The sequence below is a fragment of the Rhinolophus hipposideros genome (genome assembly GCF_964194185.1).
Source record: "Rhinolophus hipposideros genome assembly, chromosome: 5".
NCBI classification, from domain to species: domain Eukaryota; kingdom Metazoa; phylum Chordata; class Mammalia; order Chiroptera; family Rhinolophidae; genus Rhinolophus; species Rhinolophus hipposideros.
Genome location: NC_138051.1, coordinates 89,556,925 through 89,582,493, shown reverse-complemented (window position 1 = coordinate 89,582,493; position 25,569 = coordinate 89,556,925). Strand labels below are relative to the sequence as shown.

The 25,569-nt window shown below is 42.7% G+C and overlaps 1 protein-coding gene across 3 annotated transcripts in view; it reads left to right on the top strand.

Annotated features, from left to right (window-relative positions):
- PTPN21 (protein tyrosine phosphatase non-receptor type 21) overlaps positions 1-18,277 on the top strand; it is a 68,159-nt gene extending 49,882 nt beyond the window's left edge. For all 3 annotated transcript variants that reach the window (XM_081047336.1, XM_081047335.1, XM_081047337.1), the window contains 7 exons: positions 3,905-5,322; positions 9,702-9,839; positions 10,714-10,935; positions 13,171-13,299; positions 13,495-13,729; positions 14,181-14,341; positions 14,571-18,277. In XM_081047336.1, the coding sequence (XP_080903462.1) occupies positions 3,905-5,322; positions 9,702-9,839; positions 10,714-10,935; positions 13,171-13,299; positions 13,495-13,729; positions 14,181-14,341; positions 14,571-14,699 (2,432 nt within the window). In that variant the 3' untranslated portion in view covers positions 14,700-18,277. The remainder of the gene's footprint in view (positions 1-3,904; positions 5,323-9,701; positions 9,840-10,713; positions 10,936-13,170; positions 13,300-13,494; positions 13,730-14,180; positions 14,342-14,570) is intronic.
- The last annotated feature ends 7,292 nt before the right edge of the window (positions 18,278-25,569 follow it).

Here is a 25,569-nt window from a genome sequence, read left to right as displayed (position 1 = left end):
CATCCAGGAGGCAGCTCAGGTCAAGGTGTCGTGTTCAGTTTTAGTTGTAGGGGTCGTGCAGCCCACCGTCCCTTGTGGTACTCGAGGAATCAAACTGGCAACCTTGTGGTTGAGAGCCCACTGGCCCATGTGGCAATCGAACTGGCAGCCTTCGGAGTTAGGAGCACGGAGCTCCAACCGCCTGAGCCACTGGACCGGCCCATGCACACGTCTTCTTGATCCATTTATCCATTGATAGACACTTAGGTTGTTTCCATGTTTATAGTGCTGCAGTCATCTTTATGAAATAGTGTTTTCATATTTTGGGGGGTTAAACACCCAGAAGAGGAATTGCTGGATCATATGTGTTAAATTTTGATGCTCACATGATCCCGAATTTGGTCCATTGGTGCTTCTTCAAGATGGTTCCTATTATGTCCTGTTAATATCCCCCCATTAATCTTTGAGTGCTTCCTTATTTTCCTGCACAAGATATCCCAGGTTCATTTTGATTTCTCCCTGCCTGAGACCTTCGCATTGTAAAGGTTTAAATATTTTATTTTTGTTTATTTACTTTTATTTTTCACTTGATTAGTGTAAGGAGCTGTATTTAAGATACCGCTTCCAAAGCTGAATCTCAAGCATTCGTTTAAGAGACATTTACTCTCTACTCTGTTTACAAGGTTGTAGTATAAAGGCCAAGGAGATTTATGCAGAGAAGTCATTCTACATGTTAAGAAGCTTAGAATTTAATAGTGGGGTATAAGACAATTACACAAATAACTTAAATACAAAGAGAATGTGATTGTTTTGATGAGCGAGAGCAAGCAATTCCTGTGTCGTTCGATAGAAAAATCACTCTCATCAGGCTGGGGAGATGGAGAAGGGCTTTCTGGACCTCGGAAGATGGGTGGGTTTCAACAGGTAGAGAGAGAGAGGATTGCTGATTGGGATTGCTGCTCCTAGTTTTGGGGGGTGGTGAATGCCGTGGCACAGAATGAGGAAGGGGTTCAGAGAGTAAAGTGGTCTAGTGGGCTCACATAGGGAACTGGTAGGAAGTGACATGTGAAGCGCCCAGAGATGGGTTGTGACTATATGTGCCAGGTCTTATGGTAAAGATGAGAATTTCCATGCAGCGAGGTGGGCAGTAGGGGAGCAGTGCAGTGGGGTGTGGATTCTGAGAATGTCTACCTTGGGATATTTTTCACCTTCACTATCCTCTCCTCATGGCACCTGCTCTTACTGGTTTTGCAACACCATGCCCTCTCACTTCTGGGAAAAGGCTCTTCTCTCTGTGTTGTTAGTGCTTCCTTCCTACTTATTTGTTTTCCTGAGTCTACAAACATGCTGATACTTTTTCCTCGCCTCTCTTCCATCTATGGTTTGAATGATTCTTTTTTCTTTCTTCTTTTACCCCACTTCTGAGAGTAATACCTGTGTGCTGCCTCTGGTTATCCATTTACTTCTTCCACCTTTGCTACTCTGTTCAAGCTGCCCTCTTGCAGGTCTGCAGCACCCCCCCCCCCCCATCCTCCTTACCATCACACTGCAGCCTTGTCTCCTTGTTGAAAAATCTCTTTGCAGTGTGCGGGCTCTGCCTGCTCCTCCTGCACTATCAGTGTTGTTCACTGCTCTGAGGCTTGTCCCTGGCCACCTTCCCTCCCTGTGCAGGCTTCCACCCCAGGCTCACCCACATTTCAGACTTCAGCAAGGATGGCTATCAAATCTATATTCCCCACTGGGAGCGACAGCATGTAAAGCCCTCAGTGGAGTGCCTGGCATGTGGTAGGCACACAGTAAATATTATCAGCTATCACAGCTGGTGGACCATTGATTGAAATATTAAATTGGAGCTCTTCACTCTATAAGTCTGTCCCTTTTCTCATGTTCTTTCATCTTTTTGATGAAGTCACTCTCCTGGCTCCTTGGATTCCAAACTGCATGTAATTTTTCTTTTTTTGCCCTCAACTTCCAGTCAGTTACAAATCGTATTGCCCCCGACTTCATATAACATCTGTTCCATATGCCCTCCTCCTACCCCTCTGCTACTGATCCATGCAGAGCAGTCTTTGTTTTTTTTCAAACTAAGCTTTCACTAGCTATTGCGTCACAGGAGTTGGTTTCTTCAATCTCCACCCTCCCCGGTTCATCTGACATACCGAGAGATGCCAGGCTCATCTCATCTACCTGACGGCCATTCCCTGCCTGGTATTCAGCGCTCTCCACAATATTCCCTCATGTTACTGCTGCAATCTTATTTCCCACTGTTCTCTTACTCCTTTCTAGCACCTGATACTCCAGCCAAAGCGAGCGTGCCTTCTAGGAGTGGTCTCCGGCTTTGCCCTTGCTGCTCACCCAGAATGCCCCTATCCCACCTGCCTACATGCTTCCATCCAGTCAGGATAGGCTGGGTTGTGCTGTGGGAACAAACAGTGCTAAACTTGCAGTGGCTTACACGGTACAAGTTGCTTCTTGCTCAGGTTATCTGTCTATCATGCACTGGCAGGAGGATCCTGCTCCATGTCAGCCTACCTCAGGGGTTCAGCCTGCGGGAGCCTCTTCCATATGGAATGTTGTTGGTCAGGGTGGCAGGGGGAAGGGAGCATGAAAACTGGCTGTCAACTCTCTGCTCACTTTCCCTTGACCATAACTAGTCACATGGCTATGCCTGATCTCAGAGGTAAGGAGGCTGCTGATGAAAGCTGGGCTGGCCTCCCCCACACCTCCCCCACCTACTATGCCATATCTTCTGTGAGGTGGTTCTTGATCTTCTCTTCCCTGTCCTCATCAACCCAGCCCAAGTTCAAAGGGACCCTTCCCTCCTCTGGGCTCCTGCAATACTTGTCTCCTTAAATTGTAACACTTCCTTGAATTATGGTGATTTTTGTACATACCTTCCCCCTTTTATTTGCCTGATTCCAGTCATTTTCTCCCCATCAGTTCTTAACATAGTGTCTTACACATTTGGGGGCACAAATGGATGGTTTGTAGGGTGCCCAGAAGAGCCTGGAGGCAGGGTGGTCCTGTGGGTGTGGCGTGTGCTAGTCCAGACAGGCTGCAGTGAGGACCTGAGCTGTGCAGGCAGTGAGAAGAGGGGACTCCAGGGACTCGGAGTTTGCGTGTGTTCCAGACATCGCAAAACTCTAGGGATAAGGAAGCCCTGTGTATCGGCAGGAAGAGCAGGACACTGCGTTTGAGTCCTGTTTCTTCATGGCTGTGTGCCACCAGAATGAAGTCCACACACCAGACTGGGGAGTATTCACTTTGGTAATCACTTGTCACTTAAACCTCCTTGGCTTCTGGACCCCTAGTGAGGTGGACAGCTACTGGTGACGCTGTTGGACCCAGAGAAGCTCAGATCCTGCTGAACTGTTATCCTTTTATGTTCATTCTGGAAGAACTTACACAGACAACCCCACTTAGGGATTTACAGCTAGTTGGTGCTTGAAGTGCTCAGCGGCAGCGAGGCCACATCCCCACCAGGAGGAGAAAGCAGCGTCTCTGCCCTCAGCTCCTGAGAGTCCCGGAAGGTCTCTTTTGTCTCTAGTGAAACACATCTTTTTGACTTTCAGAAAAAGACAGTGTTTTGTGACACACCTGTGCTCTTACTATTGGACTTAGATTTGGTTGATCTTTATTGGGTGCCAAGTCCTGAATACCACCGTTGCAGTAGGTGGAGCCATTGCCATTCTTTGGATGAGGAAGCCGAGACTCCAGGAAATGACCTGCTGAGGGTCACTCAGCGTGTGCGGGGAAAGCAGGTCATTTCAGCGTGGATTTTCATAGGCGACATTGCAAGTGTCATCATCCTTCAGGACCTGTCTCAATATTTGGAGTAATTGGTCCAGTCCAATTTAATACATTTTAAAAATCTCGTTTTAAAATACATTTTAAATGTTATGTTGTTTTTTCTTTTTCCCTCCAGATAACCTCTTTGTGACCAACCAGAATGGATACTATTGTCACTCTCAGACGAGTTTGGATCGAGCCCAGGCGGACCTCAGTGGTCGGATCCGAAACGGCAGTGTCTACAGTGCGCACAGCACTAATTCCTTAAATAACGCTCAGCCCTACCTGCAGCCCTCCCCCATGTCCTCCAACCCGAGCATCACCGGGAGCGACGTCCTGAGGCCCGACTACGTGCCGTCCCACCGGCACAGCGCCCTGGTCCCCCCGTCGTACCGCCCGACGCCGGATTACGAGACGGTGATGAAGCAGCTCCACCGAGGGATGGCGCACGCGCCGAGGCAGAGCCACTCGCTCCGAAACCTCAGCATCGGCAACTCGTACGCGTACAGCCGGCCGGACGCGCTGGTGTACAGCCAGCCCGAGATCCGGGAGCACGCCCTGCTGCCCTCCCCGCAGGCGGCGCACTACCCGTTCACGCTGAATTACAGTTTCCACAGCCAGTCTCCTTACCCCTACCCGGCGGAGCGGCGGCCGGTGGTGGGTGCGGTCAGCGTGCCCGAGCTGACCAACGTGCAGCTGCAGGCCCAGGACTACCCAGCCCCAAACATCATGAAAACGCAGGTGTACCGCCCGCCGCCGCCCTACCCGTGCCCGCGGCCGGCCAACAGCACGCCCGACCTGTCGCGCCACCTGTACAGCAGCAGCAGCAACCCGGATCTCATCACCAGGCGCGTCCACCACTCGGTGCAGACGTTCCAGGAGGACAGCCTGCCGGTGGCGCACTCCCTGCAGGAGGTCAGCGAGCCGCTCACGGCGGCCCGGCTCGCCCCCGCGCAGAAGCGGAGCAGCGTGGAGATGGCCGGCCTCACGCACGGCTTTGAAGGCCTGCGGCTCAAGGAGAGGACCCTGTCGGCCTCGGCCGCAGACGTGGCCCCGCGGGCGATGGCCGCAGGCTCCCAGCCAAGTGTCTTCATGGAGAGAACAAAACGCGGAGACACAGACGAGCAGGAAGGCCCGAGGTACAGTCATCACAAGTCTCTGTCCGAGGCCACGATGCTGATACACAGCAGTGAGGAGGAGGACGAGGGGGAGGAGGCGCGCCGGGCGAGTGCGGGGCTGTCCCCGCGGCCACGTGAGCCCCGCGGCGGCTGCTCCTGCGCCCCCGGCACACCGGCCGTGGGCGCGCTGCACATCCTGGAGCCCAAGCCCCACGTCACGGAGGCAGAGCGGAGGGCGAGGGAGGGCAGCCCCCTGCACATGCTGCTGGAGGCCCAGCGGCCCCGGAGGGACGGGCTGCTGACGCCCTCCATGTCCGAGTCCGACCTCACCACGTCGGGCAGGTACCGAGCCCGGAGGGACTCGCTGAGGAAGAGGCCGGTGTCAGACCTCCTCTCGGGGAAGAAGAACGTCGTTGAAGGGCTTCCTCCGTTAGGGGTGAGCGAGCTGTGTGCCCTGTGCCTCTGTCAGGCTTTCCTTTGACTCATTGCTTCTGACGTTTTTCAGCTTTTTTTTCTCTTTTAACTTTCATAATTGATCCCCGACCCCCACCTCCACCCTCCATTTGACTCTATTTTTGTCTTATTTGGAACGCATTTCAGTTTGATCACCTGTGGAAAAAATGGGGATTGCTTAGAATTTCAGTATTTTTTTCTAGAGGTAATTAGATGAAGTGAAAATGTAAATGTTGGAGGCTCTGTAGAATGGAATAGGAAGAATGAATGAAATGTTGTAGCAATGCAGTGTGAAGGAAAAGGTAGTTAGGACTTCATGACTTCAGCCACATTGCTTTCACAGCACCCTGAGCTGATGCTTCCACCCAGGGCTGCATTTGCTTGGTTTGCTGGCGTGATGTCTGAGAGCAGCAGCCACGGAAGTGTTCCTCCTGTGTCCTTATGTTGGAGCCGTGTGGGTACAGCCTCAGAGGCTTGGCCATGATCTCTGCGGGCTGGAGAGCGATTCTGGAGTTGGGAACGTGGCACTTTGTCAAGAGAGCTCCAGGTCGCTTTAAAAGAAAGATTAAATGAACTAAGAACCCAAGGAAGGTCCCTTGTAGAAAATGCAGCTCTTTAATATTCGGCATAAGTAACCACGAACTAGTTAAGCACTTCTTACCAACTGGAAGCAAAATATCAAAGAGCAAAACATCATCTCTGTCATTCCCAGAGCAGTTGCCATGGGCCCAGCATGTCACCTGCTTTACTGCGTCCAATTTACAACAGGTCTATTGTTCCTGCAGATGAGGAAATAGACTCTGAGATATTAAGTAGCATTCCCAAGGTCACATAGCTAGTGGGGGGGCTGAAGTGGAATTTTAAACCCATGTTTATCTGCGCAACCTGTTCTCTTATCTTCTACACTGTTCTCCATAGAGTTATAGTGTATGTAATATTTTATTAAGTAACAATTGCTTATCTAAGCCTTGCTGTTCTCTGTCTTTCCATTGAAACCTTTTGATTTGGAGTCCCCAAGCTTTGGCCAGGCATTTGTGACTGTCATGTCAGTGGGTCCACTCTAAAGCATCTTGCTGCATTGCTCAGGTTTCCGGCTGCTCATGCCCATGTGTCCACACCCGGTGCCCTGCACTATGGCCAAGCCAAAGAGATTAACCTATGCGTTCCACCTCCTCCTGGCTCCCAGTGTCCTGGCAGCTAGGATGTTCCCTCCCTCCCCCCACCCTGCCAATTTTTGTAAACTCGGACTTGAGGGCCCATCACCAGTGTGGTTCTGGCCTAGTATTTTAACTTCTTTGAGATGCTGTAAACCTCTTCATGAGCAGGAAAACAAATTCACACAATATTATGGTGCTCATGAAATAAGATAAGTATACAGAGACTAAAACAACAATAGTGCCATGGATTTAAATGTGTTTTAATGAATGTTGGGTTTGAATTTCAAGTTTATTTTTAATTTTTTGGGAGAGTACGTTCTTATTCACGTACCTGAACGGTGAAGGCCAGCGTGTTAGGTTGGCCCAAGTGCAGGGACGGGCTCATGATCAGAGGTGCAGAGTGGGGACAAGGCTGAGGTTGCTTCTTCCGCAGTAACGGCTTGAGACCCCGGGCCAGCTGCACAGGCCTGTTAAAGCTTGTCCCTAATGATGCCAAGAATGTCCATCATTTTTATGTGCGACCGGAGTCTTTTTTCGCAGATCATCCTTGTTTTGAGTACGGGCCAGTATTTAGGCTTGTTGTCCCTGTATGTTTTTAATGGGCTTAGAAAGTTCTGCGAAATCTGAGGGCTTTAATCAATTTGATTCTCTAAAAACACAAATTTTCTTTCTCATTGACTTTTAAGACCTACAGTATTAATAAAATTATATAATTGGATCATGGTTTCATTCCCCTTTTCCAATAAGGGACTTTCCTTACTCGAAAAACGTGTATGGCAGCTGTGGCCAGGAGAAAAGAGTGAACCTAAGAGTGGAAAAACTGGGTCTGAGTCTAGACTCGGCCTTTTTTGTTTTCAGTTCTCTGCTCAGTGGGCCAGACCCTTCGTGCACCAGAACCTCAGCTTCTCCGTCTGTCACACAGGGACAGTTGTCTCTGCTCTGCCTGCTGGGGCATTGCGTTAAGTCCCACAGAGGCATGAAAAATGCTTTCTGAATTCTGTGATGCAGCGTAATTGATTTTAATGAAAGATAGTTTTTTGTTGTTTTGACACTGATTGCCATCTCTCTATACGAAGAGGCAGCTAGTGAGCTTGGGCAAGCTATTTAATGTCTCTGACTCCATTTTCTCATTTGTAAAGGAAGATGACTCGACTCCTGAGAGTTGTTGGAGGGATAAAGGGAGGTCTTGGCACATAGAAAGTGCTAGGTCAAATTTAACTTATTACTGTAAGGTTGCACCATACATTTAACTTCCTGGCTTCCCAAGAATTAAAGAGCTCAACCCTGTACTAAACCTTCTGACTCCTTATAGTAACACAGGTTTGCCATTATATTGTTTGTTACAACAAACCATCTTAGTTCACGTGCTAATGGGAATTAAGGTTATAGAGTTTTAGTATTTAAAACTGAAATATTTATTTATTTATTTGTTTATTTATTTATTTTTAAATTAAATTTATTGGGGTGACAATTGTTAGTAAATTTACATAGATTTCAGGTGTACAATTCTGTATTACATCATCTATAAATCCCATTGTGTGTTCACCACCCAGAGTCAGTTCTCCTTCCATCACCATATATATCCCCCTTACCCTCATCACCCACCCCCCACCCCCTTACCCTCTGGTAACCACTAAATTACTGTCTGTGTCTATGAGTTTTTGTTTCTCATTTGTTTGTCTTGTTCTTTTGTTGTTTTTGGTTTATATACCACATATCAGTGAAATCATAGGGTTCTCTGCTTTTTCTGTAAAACTGAAATAAATTGTAGACAAGCAGGAACATTTTAGAATTCTCCACCCATCTCCACCTCCAGGGATTTGATTGTTATCTGAAAATGGTAGACTGGTTGGAGTGCTCATATAGCCTCATAAAGATTTTCTTTTTGTTGCACTCTTAGTATTGTGTTCTCACATAAGAAATCACTGTGCAGGTTGTGCTTGGACTCTTAATGGCTAAGTAAGGGGCATTTGAGGCTACTTTTGACTATATGCCCCTTTCTTCAAATAACAGTGTCAGAACAGAACTTACAGCTAATCAACTTCGTGCAGCACATCCGTGCTGGGCATTTTGACTCACTTTCAGACAGAGAAGCGCTGGAGCCACCTCAAACTGGCTGACAAGAAGCTGCTAAATTTTCAGGACTCTTGTAAGCTAGTTGGTGTTACGTTGACTGAGATTGACCATGGTGGGAGTGTCTGCACCAGGAAACTGGCAAACTTGGCCTGATCAGAACTTCCTGCCCTGGACAGCCAGTTGGTAAACATTGACCAGCATACTATTATTTTCTGCACACGTTAGAATCATGAAGTTTTCACCTGTATGGGAACCTTTTAGTCTTCCTCTCTCCCTCTGTTCCTGTCTCTTACTCCTCCCTCCCTCCCAGGCTGGGCAAGCGGGTTTCATTTATGAGACAGAACTGAGAACACCGTTTCTTTCAAATTGAGGCTACAACTTATCGTTACATCATTGTCGTTACAATGATTATGGCTTCCAAGGAGATGTAGACTAAGGAGACTTAGATTCTTGGGCTTGTTTGCCTGAGAGAAGAAAAATCATCAGCTTTAGCAATAACTTCAGGAAACGCCTGTTTTCAGGAGACAGACGCCTGCTGATGCTTCTCTGACACCCCATCTTCCTGGTGTCCCTGTTTTCTTTTCCTGGTTTAAACATGTGGCGGTTTTGAGTGGTGTGGTGATCGACTCCAGGTCACACACGTCTGCAACATAGTGTCGAACAGAATAGAGAGAGCTGCCACAGAAAACAGTTATTATTTTTTCAGTATGATTTAAAGAACTAATTTCTATTTTTTTAAATTACAAAAGCTTATTGCGATCAGGTGATTACATAAAAAACCCTTTTTGTGGATGGCAGCTGATTTTTTTGATGTGCCATGTTTTGAAATTTGGGAGTTTGTTTAGGAATGCTGTCTGCCTGGCCTCACCTTTCATTACAACAGAACCCTGAAACCAACTGCATTTCAAAACCGTCTATCTGGAAGACTTATCAGGGCTTTGGCCTTGAAAGGAATGTCTTCCTCCTAATGTTTGTTAAACAAAGGTGTGTGTGCTGGTGTGGAGTGTAATTTCTCCTCTGGTTGTTGACAAAGGAGACTGTTTGTTTCCAGTCTTCAGTCCAATGAAATTTCTTTTCAAAGGGGTTGTGTTTGTGTATATTTCATATATACATATCAATATTTTTATAGGGAATGAAAAAGAGCCGAGTAGATGCAAAAAAAATTGGCCCTCTCAAATTGGCTGCCCTGAATGGACTCTCCCTATCTCGATTGCCTCTGCCCGATGAAGGAAAGGAAGTACCTGCCAGAGCCACTAATGATGAGAGGGTACGTATGAGACACACGGGCTGTGTCCCTTCTCGGATAGTGGATAAAATGCTCCAAAACTGCTTCCTGAGATTTTAGTGAATTTTCCAGCACCTTTAATAATCATAAATGAGTGTTCATGAATTTTGTAAGTGACCTCAAATTGGGGGGAATTTTATAGCTAATGTCTTACTAGATAATTTCAGGCTACAATGTTGATTTATTGTTGTTGTTTCTGAATGTTCTTTACATTTTTCCAGCTACCTGGCAGTATTGATTTTTGATGGGCTTAAAGTTTAAGGAAACCTACAAATGTCTATGAGTACACGCAGGAAGGAAAGCAGACACTAACTGCTTTCCTTTTATTGAAAAATGTATCTCAAAAGTAAAGAGTTTAACTGAATTTTTCAAAGCTTCCTTTGTGACTAAGACAAGCATAATAATCTAATTTGCTTACAACTGGATCCTGGAGATCATTTCCAGTATTTACTGCTGTTTTCAGGTTTTTAAAAATATATAATTATGTGTTATAAAACTGAAGCATTTGTGCATAGATTTTGGAACTGATTATTCTACTCTGGGATTTACTGTTTTCCAGGAGGATTTTCTGTTTCACAGGAGTCACAAAAGTGACCATGAATTTAGAGAAAATGAATTCAACAAATTACTTTAAGCTAAGTTTCACTTTAAAGAGAACTTTGCATTTCTCACCAGTAAGGTTATTTCATTTGTTAGTGTTGTCACGGCTTATTAAAAATTTAACTTTGGTTTCACCTAGAATTTTCAGTATTAGATAATGCGAGACTTGAAGCAGAAAACGAGATTTCAGATGTACAGTCAAAAGGCAGCTGTGGCATGTCACTATATTCATATTATTCCACATATTTTTTTACAGTGTAAAATTCTGGAACAGCGGTTAGACCAGGGAATGGTATTCACAGAATATGAAAGAATCCTTAAAAAACGGCTGGTTGATGGGGAGTGCTCAACAGCACGCCTCCCTGAAAATGCAGAAAGAAATCGGTTCCAAGACGTCCTTCCCTATGATGATGCCAGAGTGGAGTTGGTCCCAACCAAAGAAAACAATACTGGTTACATCAACGCATCTCATATTAAGGTGAGAGGAGTGTTTAGAATAATAAACAGTATGTGAATTTCGACTTCAGTTTGAGAACATTAGAATTGTATTCATGTTTGTCTTCTAAAAACACCCTAGTTTTGAACCATTGTGAGAAGCGATATTATTGCTGGGAAATCCATACACCAGGCATGGCTGGCTAGAAAGTGTTTGCCAGCAGAACCAAAGCCACCTGTCCTCTCTCCAGGGGGCAAACCCCTCTGCCCCCAGCAGTGCCACCAGGACTTGAAGCACTGATTAGCCCAGCTGTAGGACTTTGTCCTAAATCTGCAGGCTTCTTGCCAGCTCATAAATTCTCTAAGGAGCAAGCTGAATTGATTTTTCCTCATGACAAATCTACATGCATTTTTATGTAACAAACGTGGGTTTTTTGATGTGTTCACCAAAGAGTTTACTTACCATGGTGCCATCTGTTCTCTTTCATACTCCAGTAATTATGTTTAAACATTATTTTGTTCTTCAAAGAAGCAGTCCTACTTTCCACCGCCTGGAAGTAGTATAATGCCATTTAACTAAGTAACGTTACATCCATTAAAATGGAAAAAGTGATGATTCACAACAGGTAGTGAGGAAACCAGACGTCTGCTCTCTCTTCTCCATCACTGTATACTTTGCTCATGCTGGCTGCAGAGTCAGTGCTTCATTTTGGGAAGGAGAGATTTCCTTATAGTGAGTGAATTAGTGTCTATGGTCAGGTGTTGTTTTTCTTCTCTCCCACATTTTATTGTGTTTGCAAGTGATAGTGGACATGAGCGCTTTCACACTTGAGGCTTTCGAGAGACCTAGCAATCTGCCTGAGAATGCTGGTACCCTTGATGGTCTTTAGGAATCCATGCATGTGCTCTTCATTATGGACATAATTTATTTAAAAAGCGAGCATTTCTTTGGAATGACTCATGCAGTCTCTCCTGACTGATGGACGCAAACTGAATAATGTTGTAGTTCTGTAGTGGCATTTCAGAATCGTTAGATGCACCCTGAAGAACAGTGGAAAGTCCGAGCTTCAGATGTGCTGGACCCACTGCTCACCAGTGTGGGACCTCATGGCACTCACCTCTGAATAAAGAACCGCTAACGCCTCCCTCTGAGGCTCCCCGTCAGACCCATCCTCCCTGGTTCTTGTTCGCTGTGCAACTGGTACCATCAGGGCGTCTGCCACTGACTGGGCGCAGGGTGAGAGGATGTGGGTGTGAGTTGGGGCTGGCGCCTGAAATGAGCGCATGGGTGAACCAGTGCTTGGCCAGGCTTTTACGTTCAGCGCCGCTCGGAAAAGTGATTGCTGTCACTGAGTCCCTGTGGAGCTGGGATTTAACCCAGATCTCCCGACGCCAAACCCAGTAATCATTATATTAGACTGTTCTCAAGGAGGTTAAATCTTAAGTGGAAACTTAGTGTCATTATAGCGGGTGAACTTGACTCAGAAGTTCAGAGGTGAGACCTCTTTAAGTAGGAAGGTATTTTTCCCCTAGAAATCTGACATTTAACTGGTTTTGACTTAACTGCTAATACTTTTTCCAGTGTGCTTAGTACTTCATGAGGGAAAATTGTGTTCCAAATTTGGGGTACTGTGATGTTGATATTTTTATAAGAGGAGGAACCATGACAGCAGTGATAACATCTACTTACTGAGTACTGATTATGTGCCCGGCAACATATACCGGGGGTGCCAAAAAAATGTATACAAGTGGACACTTTGGTCAGCGTTGCTCGAGCAGTAGTTCTCCGTAATCAGAAGTGTCTGGACGCAGATGATAACCACTCTGAGCACCTCTTGTAATTGCAGAAGTCAAATGTGACTTGTATTCATCTTTTGTTATCGGTATATATTGAGTATTAGAATTTTAATACAGTCTTCCTTTCTTAAAATGTATATACTTTTTTTGGGCACCCTCTGTATATTGACTCACTTGGTTCTGGCAACAACCCTATAAGGGTCGACAGTGTTTTTATTTTATATATGAGAACCGATATTCAGAGAGGTTAAGCAAATTGCCCCAGGTCACATAGATATTGTGTGAATTCATCATACATAGCTTTATTAAGATGTCAGTAATGGAAATTGTACTAACAAGGAGAAAGATGAAAGCCTTTCTTTATTCTGCTCAATAACTCAGTTCACTTTTTAGTATTACTGTGAACAAATGTATATCCATGCACGTACACGTACATGTCTTATACACACACACTAATTCTTTTGACCTTTTCTAATCGTAGGTCTCTGTCAGTGGAATTGAATGGGATTATATTGCCACACAGGGGCCATTACAGAATACCTGTCAGGACTTTTGGCAGATGGTGTGGGAACAGGGAATTGCAATCATAGCAATGGTGACAGCAGAAGAGGTAAGTACTCGTTCTTACTGGATTTTCTCAGCCTCAACTGAAAAGTTAATGTTGATCATGTGGGATCCTGACCTTTAGAGAAAAAGGCAGGGAGGGATTGCAGGTCCGCCTCTCAGACACGCTTTCCATGTGAAAGGGCTTCTTTTGCTTGCTCTGGGGTTGGGTTTTAACGGTCCGTATACTTGTCTCTAACAGGAGGGTGGAAGGGAGAAGAGCTTTAGGTACTGGCCACGGCTTGGTTCCAGGCACAACACCGTCACCTATGGAAGGTTTAAGATCACAACCCGGTTCCGCACAGACTCCGGCTGCTACGCCACCACGGGCTTGAAAATGAAGCACCTTCTCACGGGGCAGGAGAGGACAGTCTGGCACCTGCAGTACACAGACTGGCCTGAGCATGGCTGTCCGGAGGACCTCAAGGGGTTTTTATGTAAGTGTCTTCATTCCCAGCACAGTCTCTGCCAGAGCTGTTAGCTCAGCCACAGAGGGGAACACTCATGCTCCTGACGTATTTCCTTTATGTTGTCTCGTATAAACTTTGGACTTGTTTTAAAACAAAATTTTAAGTATTATGGGGAAGATGAACAAAAGGTGGTTTTAAGATATGTTTGGTAGCGGTAGAACACTAGAAATGACTCTTAGTTTCTCCTCCAATTCATTCTGTAGGTGAGAAAATGGAAGGCCAGGCAGAGTCATTATATTAGCAGGCAGAGTCGGTGACTCACCCAAGACCACACTGTCCGTTCGGGGTTGGGCCTTGGGTTAACTGCAATCAGGGCCCTTTACCTGGAGTCCATTTGGTCAGTGGAGAAAATCTGCAAACTGTCAATTTGATATGCCTTAATCCCTGAGTAGTTTTCTATTTCCTTGGTATTTCACAGCATACCTTGAAGAGATCCAGTCTGTTCGACGCCATACGAATAGCACAAGTGAACCAAAGAGCCCCAACCCTCCTTTACTGGTCCACTGCAGTGCTGGGGTGGGAAGGACTGGCGTCGTTATTTTGTCAGAGATCATGATTGCCTGCCTGGAACACAATGAGGTGCTTATTTACTTTTGTTGGTGTGGGGAGAAGTGGGCCGGGCACAAGGCTGGGAAGAGAGGAACCTGGTGACCTAACAGCTCTTTCTGAATGGGGCTCCTTGGGTTTTTAATAGAAGATGCTAAGATAGACAGGGGACTCCTGTCTCCTAGCCAGATTTCTGCTAGGACACTCCCCCTTCCTTTCTCCAGGGGATACATTACCCTCATCGCTGTTTCTCTCAATCTAGGTGCTAGACATCCCAAGGGTGCTGGACATGCTGAGGCAACAGAGAATGATGATGGTGCAGACCCTCTGCCAGTACACGTTCGTATACAGAGTTCTCATCCAGTTCTTGAAAAGCTCAAGACTCATATAAACTCCCACAGCTTCTTAAGGGGACCCGATCACGTGAAGCGTTTACAGCTAAGAAAAGTGCTTACCTAACTCATACTTTCTCCTCGACACCCATCCACGCAGAAGGCTACACCTGGAAGTGAATGACGGCACGAATGGCAGCGCACTGAGGAAGTATGCAGAGCACGAGCAGAAGAGGGCACTTCTTACCTGGGAAAGATGCCGAAGGAGCAGCACTGGGTGTCGAGGGCATTGCCCTGCTCCGGTCGGTCCGATTTGCACACATTTTCGAGATTGTATTTTTCAGACAATTCTGTATTTTATTGAAGCTATGCTGGGCAATTCTGGCAATCATTAGGGCGCATAGATTTGTATCTGAAAGAAGTTTTTGATAATGCAATTTTATGACTAAAATATTTGTGGTTTTCTTGTTGAGAAACTGAATTTTCCATGGGGATAACCCACAGATATGAGTGGTCCCTTTGTAACTGTGTATTTAAAACCATGTTATTGTCTTTGTTATTTTTTTAAAAGCCTCGGGTACTTAAAACAGTTTATTTACCAAATCCAAACTATAAGAAGAATCTAAAAGTGTTATTTTGAAACATTTAGACAACATTTTTATATTAAGAAATGTTTTTATCCTAAAAATTCTATATATTTGTACCTTCTTCTATATTTTCCAGACAAGAGTTCAACTCATTAAGGTACTGAAATGAATCAGTGAAGGGGGAAGTTGGGGATGAAGCACATTATTTAAAAATGTAAGAGAATAATCAGATTTACCATTTTTTTCAGTATTATTTGGAAGACTAAATGAGTTTGATTTTTCTGGTTGAAAATGAAGTGAGAAACAATTGCCTAGTATGGTTTTAAGCACTTTTTTTGTTAAAAACAATAAATGAGTTTTAATATATGTGTTGCTTTCCAGATGAAATGCTAACAATGGACGTTGTGTCAGAAGAAGTGTTTTGGAAAAGATAAAAGAGTAAGAGTATGTAGGAGGACTAGGACAGAGTGTGTGCAGGATGGTAAATGCAAGATGCCTTTGTCTTTACAGAAACGCAGTATTATCCATCCTCAGACTGAGATGCTGGGATGGAGAGTGGGGGCTGATCCCCCAGAGGGAGGGATCCCCAGGAGATTCAAGGCCTGTTACTGGCAGTGACTCACTTGTTTCCTTGGAGTTCTTCCACCTAAACCTCCATTCTTTTTTAACAAACAAAATCAAGTTTATATTAGCATTAAAAGAAGCTTTGAAGAAGCTTCATTTTCTTTTGGTTGAAAGAAGAGTTAGTAATACTTTCACCTCATCTTCCAAAACCACAACCCAAACTTGAGGGGGTACGGGAGATTGCTGTGCTGTTTGAAGAGGTACTTGAGTTTTAGCTCCTTCATCCCCTAATTTTACCCCTGAGGTCAGTTTTAGCTTCTTAGTCCTTCCTCCCCCATCCCAGTGGGCAGAACCAGGCTGAATTAGAGGGGGAGAGTGTGGCCTTTAGCCCCAGCTAAGATGGCCTTGTCACTGGGAGAGGTGAGTAGGTGAGGACTAACCGGTATGTTTCACAGAGGAGCCATCTCTGTATTCCCTCCTCTGAGACTGCTGCTCCAAAATATAGAGCTTCCTAAATGTCAAATCTAGGGCTGTTTCCCCAAAATACAATATCCTAGGGCTGGTTCCAATTCCCATGTTAACTCCTAAAGCAGTTTAACTTACTATTGAGACCAGCAGGTATGTGTTATCAGCTGTGAGATAGGATTTCCTTCATACAGTGCAGATCTGCCTAACTCTGAGTTACTCAGAAACCAACCACTGAAGAGGAAAAGTCAGAAGATATTCGTGAAAAGGAGTATTGAAAGTGAGTACATTTGAAACAAATTAGGAACAAAATATTAATTTTAAATCTAAAATTGATTTTAAGAGTTATGTTTAAAGCACAATAGACCCAAGTATAAATATTCAGAAGAAGCTCTCCAAGAGAATGGAATGAACTTCTTTTTTATGGTAATATTTCTCATTCCCATACTGTTTAAAGGGACAGGAGTGTTTCTGATTATTTTTTTCATCCATAGTATGTTTTTAAAAAAATGCTTTTCTGTGAGGTTTAAACATTTTAAAATGTCCCACTGACAACATATTGTAAAACAAAAATCTAAAGAGTAATATATGGTATATTTGTGTTTCTGTTGTAATACTTTGATTATAAGAAAATCAAGAGGGCTAAATTATACTGTTTAAATGTCACCTTTATAATGTTGCATGTTTGACATAGCTTCTAAGACCCATGTAATTTTTTGTCCCATTTGAATTTTTAAACTTTTAATTACAGTTAGTGAATATGAAAGTATTTCTGAATAAAAATGAATCTATATTACTAGCCTTGGAAATTATGTGATTTTCAAGAGTGAACTGTATAACATTGAGGTTTCACAGCTTTACCCCGACTGAATTGAGGATGTTAACTGTGTGTCAGACTTTCAGTATCTTAGTGTCTGGTAGTTCCTTGATATTATTAATTTGAAATCAGAATTACCAACATGTACATTTTCACAACATGTTTCCACTGTTTCAACTTACATATTCTCCTTCAGTTATAAATCAGTGTTTTCCACTGATCAATTTTGCCACCTCTGGCATCAGTTTTCCTGATTAGTGGGGGTCTTACAATGAAATATTCTAGGCGATACTTTTGAACACAGAAAGTTCATTTTAGAATATCATTTGCAATGTTAATTGCAGTCATTATTAATTACTTCTTGAACACCTACTGTGAAGCATTCAGAAAGCCCTAGAATTTAGCCTTTAAAACCTTTTGGCTGGATCAAAACAGAAGCTGGACCTGGAAGAGCAAGGTCTAGGCAGAAACACAGTGTTGTGGTGTCGGACTGAGTGATGACAGAATGGCATGGCCAACTTCTTTTGTGAAACTTTCATTATCAGAAGAAAACAGATTTTTTAAATGGGTTGATATGTTCACAATCTTAAAATTTAAATGTAAATATTATACATAATGTAAAACTATATGGCTTAAAATATAAAACTGGAGGTCAGCTGCAACTTATAAGGTGCAGGTTTATTTGAGATTTGCATGAACAAATGGAAACAAGAATTACTGTTCATTGTAAATCACTTTAAACATCAAACTAAAAAGTCTTTTAAAAAAGGAACTCTTTGGGATATAAATTTGCTTCCCATCAAGATTCTACGTGGAACAAGCTAAAACTTGTCTCTTTCCAGTTTAAAGTTTATTTTTAAAAAGCCAAATTGGAGGGGCTCTTTTTTGAGCTGAGGGATAGATATTTCAAAAATAGAGGAATTAGTACATTGGGAATTTGCCTGGGAAAATGTTTCTCAAAAGAACATGAGTTTTTCAAATTCCTATAGATAAGAGTTCCACTTACCCTCATATCTACAATTACTTAGAAAAAAATGAGGAACAATCAGAAAGTCCAGCTGTTTAAAGTTTGCATGCATTGGGGGAGGTTGGAGAGAGGATTTTAGAAAACATTTGAAGAGGCCCTTGGATTGTTAAAGTGGCATCGTTTTCTGTGTATTCCTACAGGCAGTTCCAAAATAAAAATTATGCTCTAAAAGTTCAGATGTATGTTGAATTATTGAGATATAGTATTACTTCCCCTTGTAAACAGTACTCTGAATGGGTGTTCACTCTGTTAGTGTTTGTCCTTCCAAAGCTTATTTTAACCATAGAGGCTCTTAATGCTAAGCCGTGGTATAGAACGAAATCGCTGTGATTAGTACTCCAAGAACAATACGTAGCAATTTTTTCCCCTACTGCTCCCTGGTGGTGAGATCAGAGAAGGAATTCTCCCTGTGCCTGCCTGGCAGTGGGGACTGAGCGTCAGCAAGCAACTGAAGGCAGATTGATGTGTTTCATGAGAGAACTCCACATAAGTGAATATCCCATCATTTGTTACAGAAACCTGAGTGGTGTATGAAAGCTAAGGAACAGAATGGGACATAGGATGATGGAGCAGGAATGCTGCCTAGGAAGCTGTGAGGTGGGGCAGAGGTGCAAGAAGATGAATCGGCAATACCTTCGCCTACCTTTCCTGTTTCCACTTACACATTCTCCTTTGGATTGTCACTGGCATGAAAAGGGAAGTAGAGGAAGCGCCAAGAAGAAAGTTTAAGGTCTGCAGCACCCAGCTGAAGCAGCAGTTCCAAGGCCAATACTCGCACGTATCTCCGGTCACAGATACGTAAATGAGGGTCTGGCTGGACATAGTCATTTCCCAAAATGTTTAACTTACCCCAGTATATTTGAGAAATTAAAATACTCTAGTTTTCAAAAACTAGAGTAAATCTAAACTTTCTCCAATATGTTGATGGGTTAGGAAAGAGATAGTAACCATATACTAAATTATTCTTTAATATTACAAATAAGTACAAATGAATGATAAAAAAAGGAATGACTGTATTTGAATGAAGTGTAGAACTAACAGTATGGTGGACATACTGTTGCAAATTTTTGAAAATTACTTGTTAGGGTAATCTTTTGACCATTATCCCTTAACTTCCATTAAATGACTTTGTGGTGTGTCATATAAAAGGATCGTTTCAAATCTCTACCTTTGGCTTTGAATCTATAACATAGTGTACCCACACTGGCTACAGCAGTACATGATTCCCGTGTAATGAATCTGAAGTTTTGATTGAAGTTGTAAGTGGTTTATAAACTGTGTAAAAAGACCAGTAAGTACTTTATTTCAGTTGTCACTATTGACATTTTAAGTGTGCATGTGTATTACTTAAATTTATACTCTAAAAGCTTGGTGAAAAAGAATCTACAATATTCACTCTTAGGAGCAGGTCTATACTACCAAAGAAATTCAGAAGGTTTATCTGGGTTAGTCCTAACATGAGTATGTCAGTCTCCAATTTTTGGGTAGGTTGACGAAATGTACAGAATTCATGATAATTGGTTTTTCATTTCTATCTGCTTATTAGCTGAGAAAAAGTGAACAAATAAATGGGAAATATAAGCTTAGTGACTCATTTTTCATAAGAGTGCAAATATTACAGGTCAGACTGCTATCATAAATACTAAGAGACTGTCCAAATTATTTTTGTCCTAGAAGTTTATTAGAAATCACTTGACCTTAATGGACCATTGAATGAGACAAATCTCTTATTACTTATAGTTATTGAAATGTAGTAATTTATCCTTAAGAGTTAAGTGTCCTGAAAGGATCTGATGGCTTTGTAGTTTTACTGGAATAATACCAGTGCAATACTGGTTCAATCCAACAAATAGCCTGAACAAAAGTAAATATTCTCCAGAGGTGGCAATCTTATTTCCAGATTTAATAAAAACAAGATTAAAAACAATATAAGGGCCAGCCCGGTGGCTCAGGTGGTTGGAGCTCCATGCTCCTAACTCCGAAGGCTGCCCGTGCAATTCCCACATGGGCCAGTGGGCTCTCAACCACAAGGCTGCCAGTTCAATTCCTCGAGTCCTGCAAGGGATGGTGGGCCGTGCCCCCTGCAACTAGCAATAGCAACTGGACCTGGAGCTGAGCTGCGCCCTCTACAACTAAGACTGAAAGGACAACAACTTGAAGCTGGATGGCACCCTCCACAACTAAGATTGAAAGGACAACTTGACTAGGAAAAAAGTTCTGGAAGTACACACTATTCCCCTTCCCCAAAAAAATCTTTAAAAAAATAAAATAAAACCCGTAAACTCACGAGTTAAACAAAAATATGAAAGAAAAAAAGAGGAAAAATACTATATAATAACTTTTAGATTGGTAGAGCACTAATGGATTTATTTGCATAGGTGGGTTTTGTGGCACAAAGGAGAAATTGAACTAGTTATTGCATAGGAATGATTCTTACTGTTTTTGAAAAGTTTGTTATATCATTTTAGACCTGCTCCATATTAATTTTTTTCAGTTCTATATTAAAAGTAAGCAGCTTACTTTCTTGTTGTAGAATTGAGCTATTAACACAGTTACCGGTATATTCTAAGCAACACATTGAAAATGAGGGAGAAAACTAAAGGTATTTGTTAATATATTAAGACTTAAAAAGTTGGATACACAGTCAAACCTTACTCAAAAGATTGATGGGTATTGGGCCATTATATTTTTGCTTTTTACTGTATTTTCAAGTAATTTTTATATCAAAATAGAAAACACGGACTTTATCATGCAAATGTTAAATATATTCCCATAAAACACTTCAGTATTTGATTCTGTTGTGCTTAATAGAGGGAGATATTCTGAATTATAATGATGCAGTTTAGTTCAGATGAATTACATGGTAACAAACCAGAAATGTGTTGTATATTTGAGTGGTTAACAACTGAAGCAATCCAAACCCTACGCATAGTAAATTTAGAAAAAATAGTTTAAAAATAAACATTTTGATAGCAAGTCTATTTAAATAAAAGTTCCAACAGAGGTTAATAAGACTTAATAGGCCTAACAAACAAACCCAAAATTTGGAGAAAATTTATATGAAATACATTTCCTTAGAAAGCTGCCCTATATATAATTCAAGCAATGTACTGGGAATTCTACCTATTTGAAATGGTAGTATAAATAGTCGTCTAGTGGTATAGTCTAGTTTAAAAAGCAATTTTATGTGCTACTGTCTGATGATTATTAATGTAAAAATGTATAATCAGAAGAACTTAATTCTTCTAAACTGTCATTGGTTTATAAAAGTATGTACATTTAATGGAAAAACAAGTTCGAATGACTGAATATATGTGAAATGAATGCAGTACAGTCTATTTTTGCCATAAAAATAAATATTGAAGCAAGATATGATTTGGTGTGTGAATATAATAGTGTATTTAAAACTATTTTGCCTCTTTTTTTGTTTTTCATTCTAGATCTTATTGCAAAGAGGCATATTTCCCCATTGGGTTGTTTTTTCGTAATGTACTAGACAATGGATGTTTCTTTTAATAGTTGCCAATCTATCATCACACATCTTCACAGTAATCAATCACTTAAGAGTTCGAATGCATCTTACCAAAATAGCCAGCTTCATTAATTAGGACACTTGTGGAACAATTAATATATTTAAAGAACAAACAATTATATATTTCCCAACAATGTCAACTTCCCACCCTGTCGCCAGAGCTCACACTACCATCCCAGTAGTGGAACTTATTCCCTGGATATCCACTTCCTCTTTCAGTGGGGTTGTTTGTCAACCAGAACAGGAGCACTGGAAACTTGTTAGAAATACAAGTTTTTGAGGCCCATGCCAGATGTGAAAAATTTGAATCAGAAGCTATGATGATGGGGCCCAGCATTCTACCTTAACAAGTTCCCCAGGTGATTATGGTACATTAAAGTGTGAGAAACACTGCTTTAGTAATTAAAAACCATAGATGTTCAATACAGATCTTACCTTGGCATTCATTACATAGCCAAGCTGCAGTTAGTAGGCACCAATGTATATTTAGGCAATTTTTATTAGGTTAATGATATTTACAGTTGTGGTAGGCTGAATAATGGGCCCCCAAAGATGTCCATGTCCTAATCCCCCCAAAAGATAAAATTGCATGTTATCTTACAGGGCAAAAGGGATTTTGCACATGTGATTAAGATTCTTGAGATGAGGAGATTGTCCTGGGTTACCCAGGTGGGCCCAAGGTCATCCAAGGATCTTTCTAAGAGGGACGCAGAAGGGCCAGAGTGAACAGAGAAGTGATGACGGAAGCAGAGGGGTGTGAGAGATTTGAAGATGCTACACAGCTGGACTTGAAGATGGAAAAGGGGGCCACAAGTGAGGGAACACAGGTGGCCTCTAGAAGCTGGAAAAGGCAAGGAACAGATTCTCCCCTAGAGCCTCCAGAAGAATGCAGCCCTGCTGACACCTTGATTTTAGGACTTTGGACTTCTAGAACGGTAAGATAATGTTTTCTTTTTCTAGCCACTGAATTTGTGGAAACCTATTACAACAGCAATAGAAAACTAATAAAATAGTACATATTTTCTCTCAGGAAAATCTTGATGGTCAACTGTTTTAAGATCTTGGAAAAACTAGGTGACTATGGAAGCCTCACATCCAGGATTGCCTCAAAACGAAGCTGGTGCAAGACAGAATTCTTGAGGCAACAAGGTTGGCTTTGTAGTAAAACTTTCTTTACCCCAATTCAAAAGTATCTTCTTCCTGGCCCTTGAACTGAATATGTGGAGTTTTTCTTTTGGGATATGCCATTGGATCCATCTGCTGCTTTTCAAAGGTCTGCGAAAAGGAACTTGTTAGGCAGCATCTTGTATCACTGAAGTGTGACTCAATTTAGCAGACTGCTTTCCAGGACTATACTAGCACATGAAAGGAAAGGTAGAAGAGGTATTTCTAATTCTGGATGTAAATTATTTCAATTATAATTTCTAAAGACACTAATAATTAACTTTGGCATATTAAAACCAAAAGAAATCTTTGGATCAGCTAGTCCAAACTCTTTCAGACGGAGTTCCAGGGTAAAGTAATTCATTGGCGACTACACAACTAATTAATCCACTTGGCAAATTGTCCATTTTGCCCCATAAAAACTGCTCTGATCTTTTCTGATTGATATCACTGGGGAGAAATGGGACTTTTCAAAGTAAGTCTTGTCAGGAAGATGCTATTTTATATTTTCCACCATTTTAACATGAGTGAATGAGGACATTTTCACATAACAGCCATGTGCTACATTCTCCCTTCTACAGGGGGAATTTGCACGGAGTAAAGAGGAAACATCTGTCCTGTTTTCCCATAAACTTGTCTGTAGCTACCATGTTTCTCCAAAAATAAGACCTAGCTGGACAATCAACTGTAATGAATTTTTTGGAGCAAAAATTAATATAAGACCTGGTATATATTATATATTATATTAATTATATTATAGACCCAGTCTTATAGTAAAATACGACAGGGTCTTATATTAACTTTTGCTCCAAAAGACGCATTAGAGCTGATTGTCTGGCTAGGTCTTATTTTTGGAGAAACACAGTAAACCCCTCCAGCTCAAACTGTCTCCTGTGAACAAATGCGTTCGTACTCAAGCAGACAGGACCTCGGGATCCAAGGAGAAGTCCGTCCTTCTCGAGAAACCCATAGTCTAGACAGCAGACAAACCGGGTACACAAACAATAAAATTCATATTGTAGGCATGACAGATCCCAGGTCCCAGACAGGCGGGACAATCACTCAAGCTTTCAGCGTTATATTCAATCTGGGCTGTCAGTGAAGGCACAGGAGGGACAGCAGAGGGGAAATGACATTCTGAGCAGATCACAAGTGTAAAGGCAAGGAGAGAGGACCTCTGCTTGTTTAGGGAACAAGCAATAAGATGTGACAGACACTTTGGATGCCTGGGAGAGGAAGACGAGATGAGCTGGGAAGGAAAAGATGACTATAAAAAATGCAAAGGGGCCTGCACTGTATCTTTTTAGCAAGGGGAAACTCTAAATGGTAGTTTTTCTTAAGGGGATGGCATGATCTGCTTCAAAATAATATCCCCCTCTGAGTATTTTACAGCCCTGTAATGAAGCTCTGTAATTACCCCCATGCAACAAATGGGGAAGCACAGAGGCTCCATATCCAGCTTCGGGTCTCACAGTTCATAAGGATCAAACCCAGGCAAACTGGCTTAAAAAGCTCACTCATCGTGACTCTACAAATCAGAGTGGAGGATGGGCTGTGGGAGAGTAGAGGGAGAGATGTAAATTCACATGCTGCTTGGAGTCTAAGCCAGTGTTTCTCAAACTTATCGTTCACTTCCTACATTTACACAGTTTTGCCAGATCCAAGAACCACTTTTGAAATTTCTTTAACTCATCTTTTTAAACCTAATTTTAAAGAGAAACCTGGGGATAACAGAAATACCCTAACAGGTACAAAAGTCCGGAAGGGCCATGGCCCCAGAGACAAAAAGCTGTACCCAGAGTTGGAGGATAGAGAAGGCCAGAGAAGTCAAAGCAGGGCAGGCAGAAGTAGGTCTGGGACTAGGCCCAAAGGGTGTAGAAGCAGCAAGAAGATAGTTACAGAGAATACCTTAGGCAGCTCCAGACAAGGGGGAGAAAAATGTGAGCCAGGGCAGTGAGTCTGCCGAGGTAGTTATATGGATAATGAGGTGAGGGGGTTGTGGAAGGGTGAGGCTGGGACTGAATAAAGGAGCCCTGCAGGCTGAGAGAAGGATTAAGTCCAAGAAGTGAATAGAGGGGTGAAGGATGATTGATGGGGAGACTCAGGCTGGGAGCCAAGAATAGGATGGGGATATTTTGGGAGGTTTAAGGGCATTGCAGGATGGGGAAAGGAGAGATTGCACAGAGGGTTAAGGGGAAAAACTCCAGACGTGAGAACTGAGGAGTAGGTGTGCGTTTGGGGACGGGGGGGGGGGGGGGGGGGTTGGAATGGTGCAGCAGGGTGACTTGTGGCAAAAGACATTGGAGAAGAGACTTGGGTTCTCAGCCCCACCACACTGTATTTTACTGTTTGCCTCTGAGCCTGAATCCTGAACATAGTGATATTGGGCCTGTCATCCATGTACCACCAGAAATCTGCTCCAGTGGTGGCACCACCTTTGGGAAACACTGGTGTGGGGAAAGGATGAGACAAAGCCCGAGTTAAAGAATGGGATACTTGGAGGCCATTGATAAGTTTCTAGAACATTTGGGTTATCATCATTATTCTATTTCATCTTTTTATCCTCCACAGTGCCAGGCATGAAACTTTCAATTGCATTATTTTAAGTGGTTAAAAAGACAGAAGTAGAGATGAGTCTTCTGAGACATACGAGTATACTAATAGTAAGAATACTGTTCATGAACTACAAGGTAAAGAAGAGCGTGTCTGACTGGGTCTGATAGAATATTTGCCCTCCCAGAAGGGACAAGTTTTCAGGTAGCTGACAGACTGC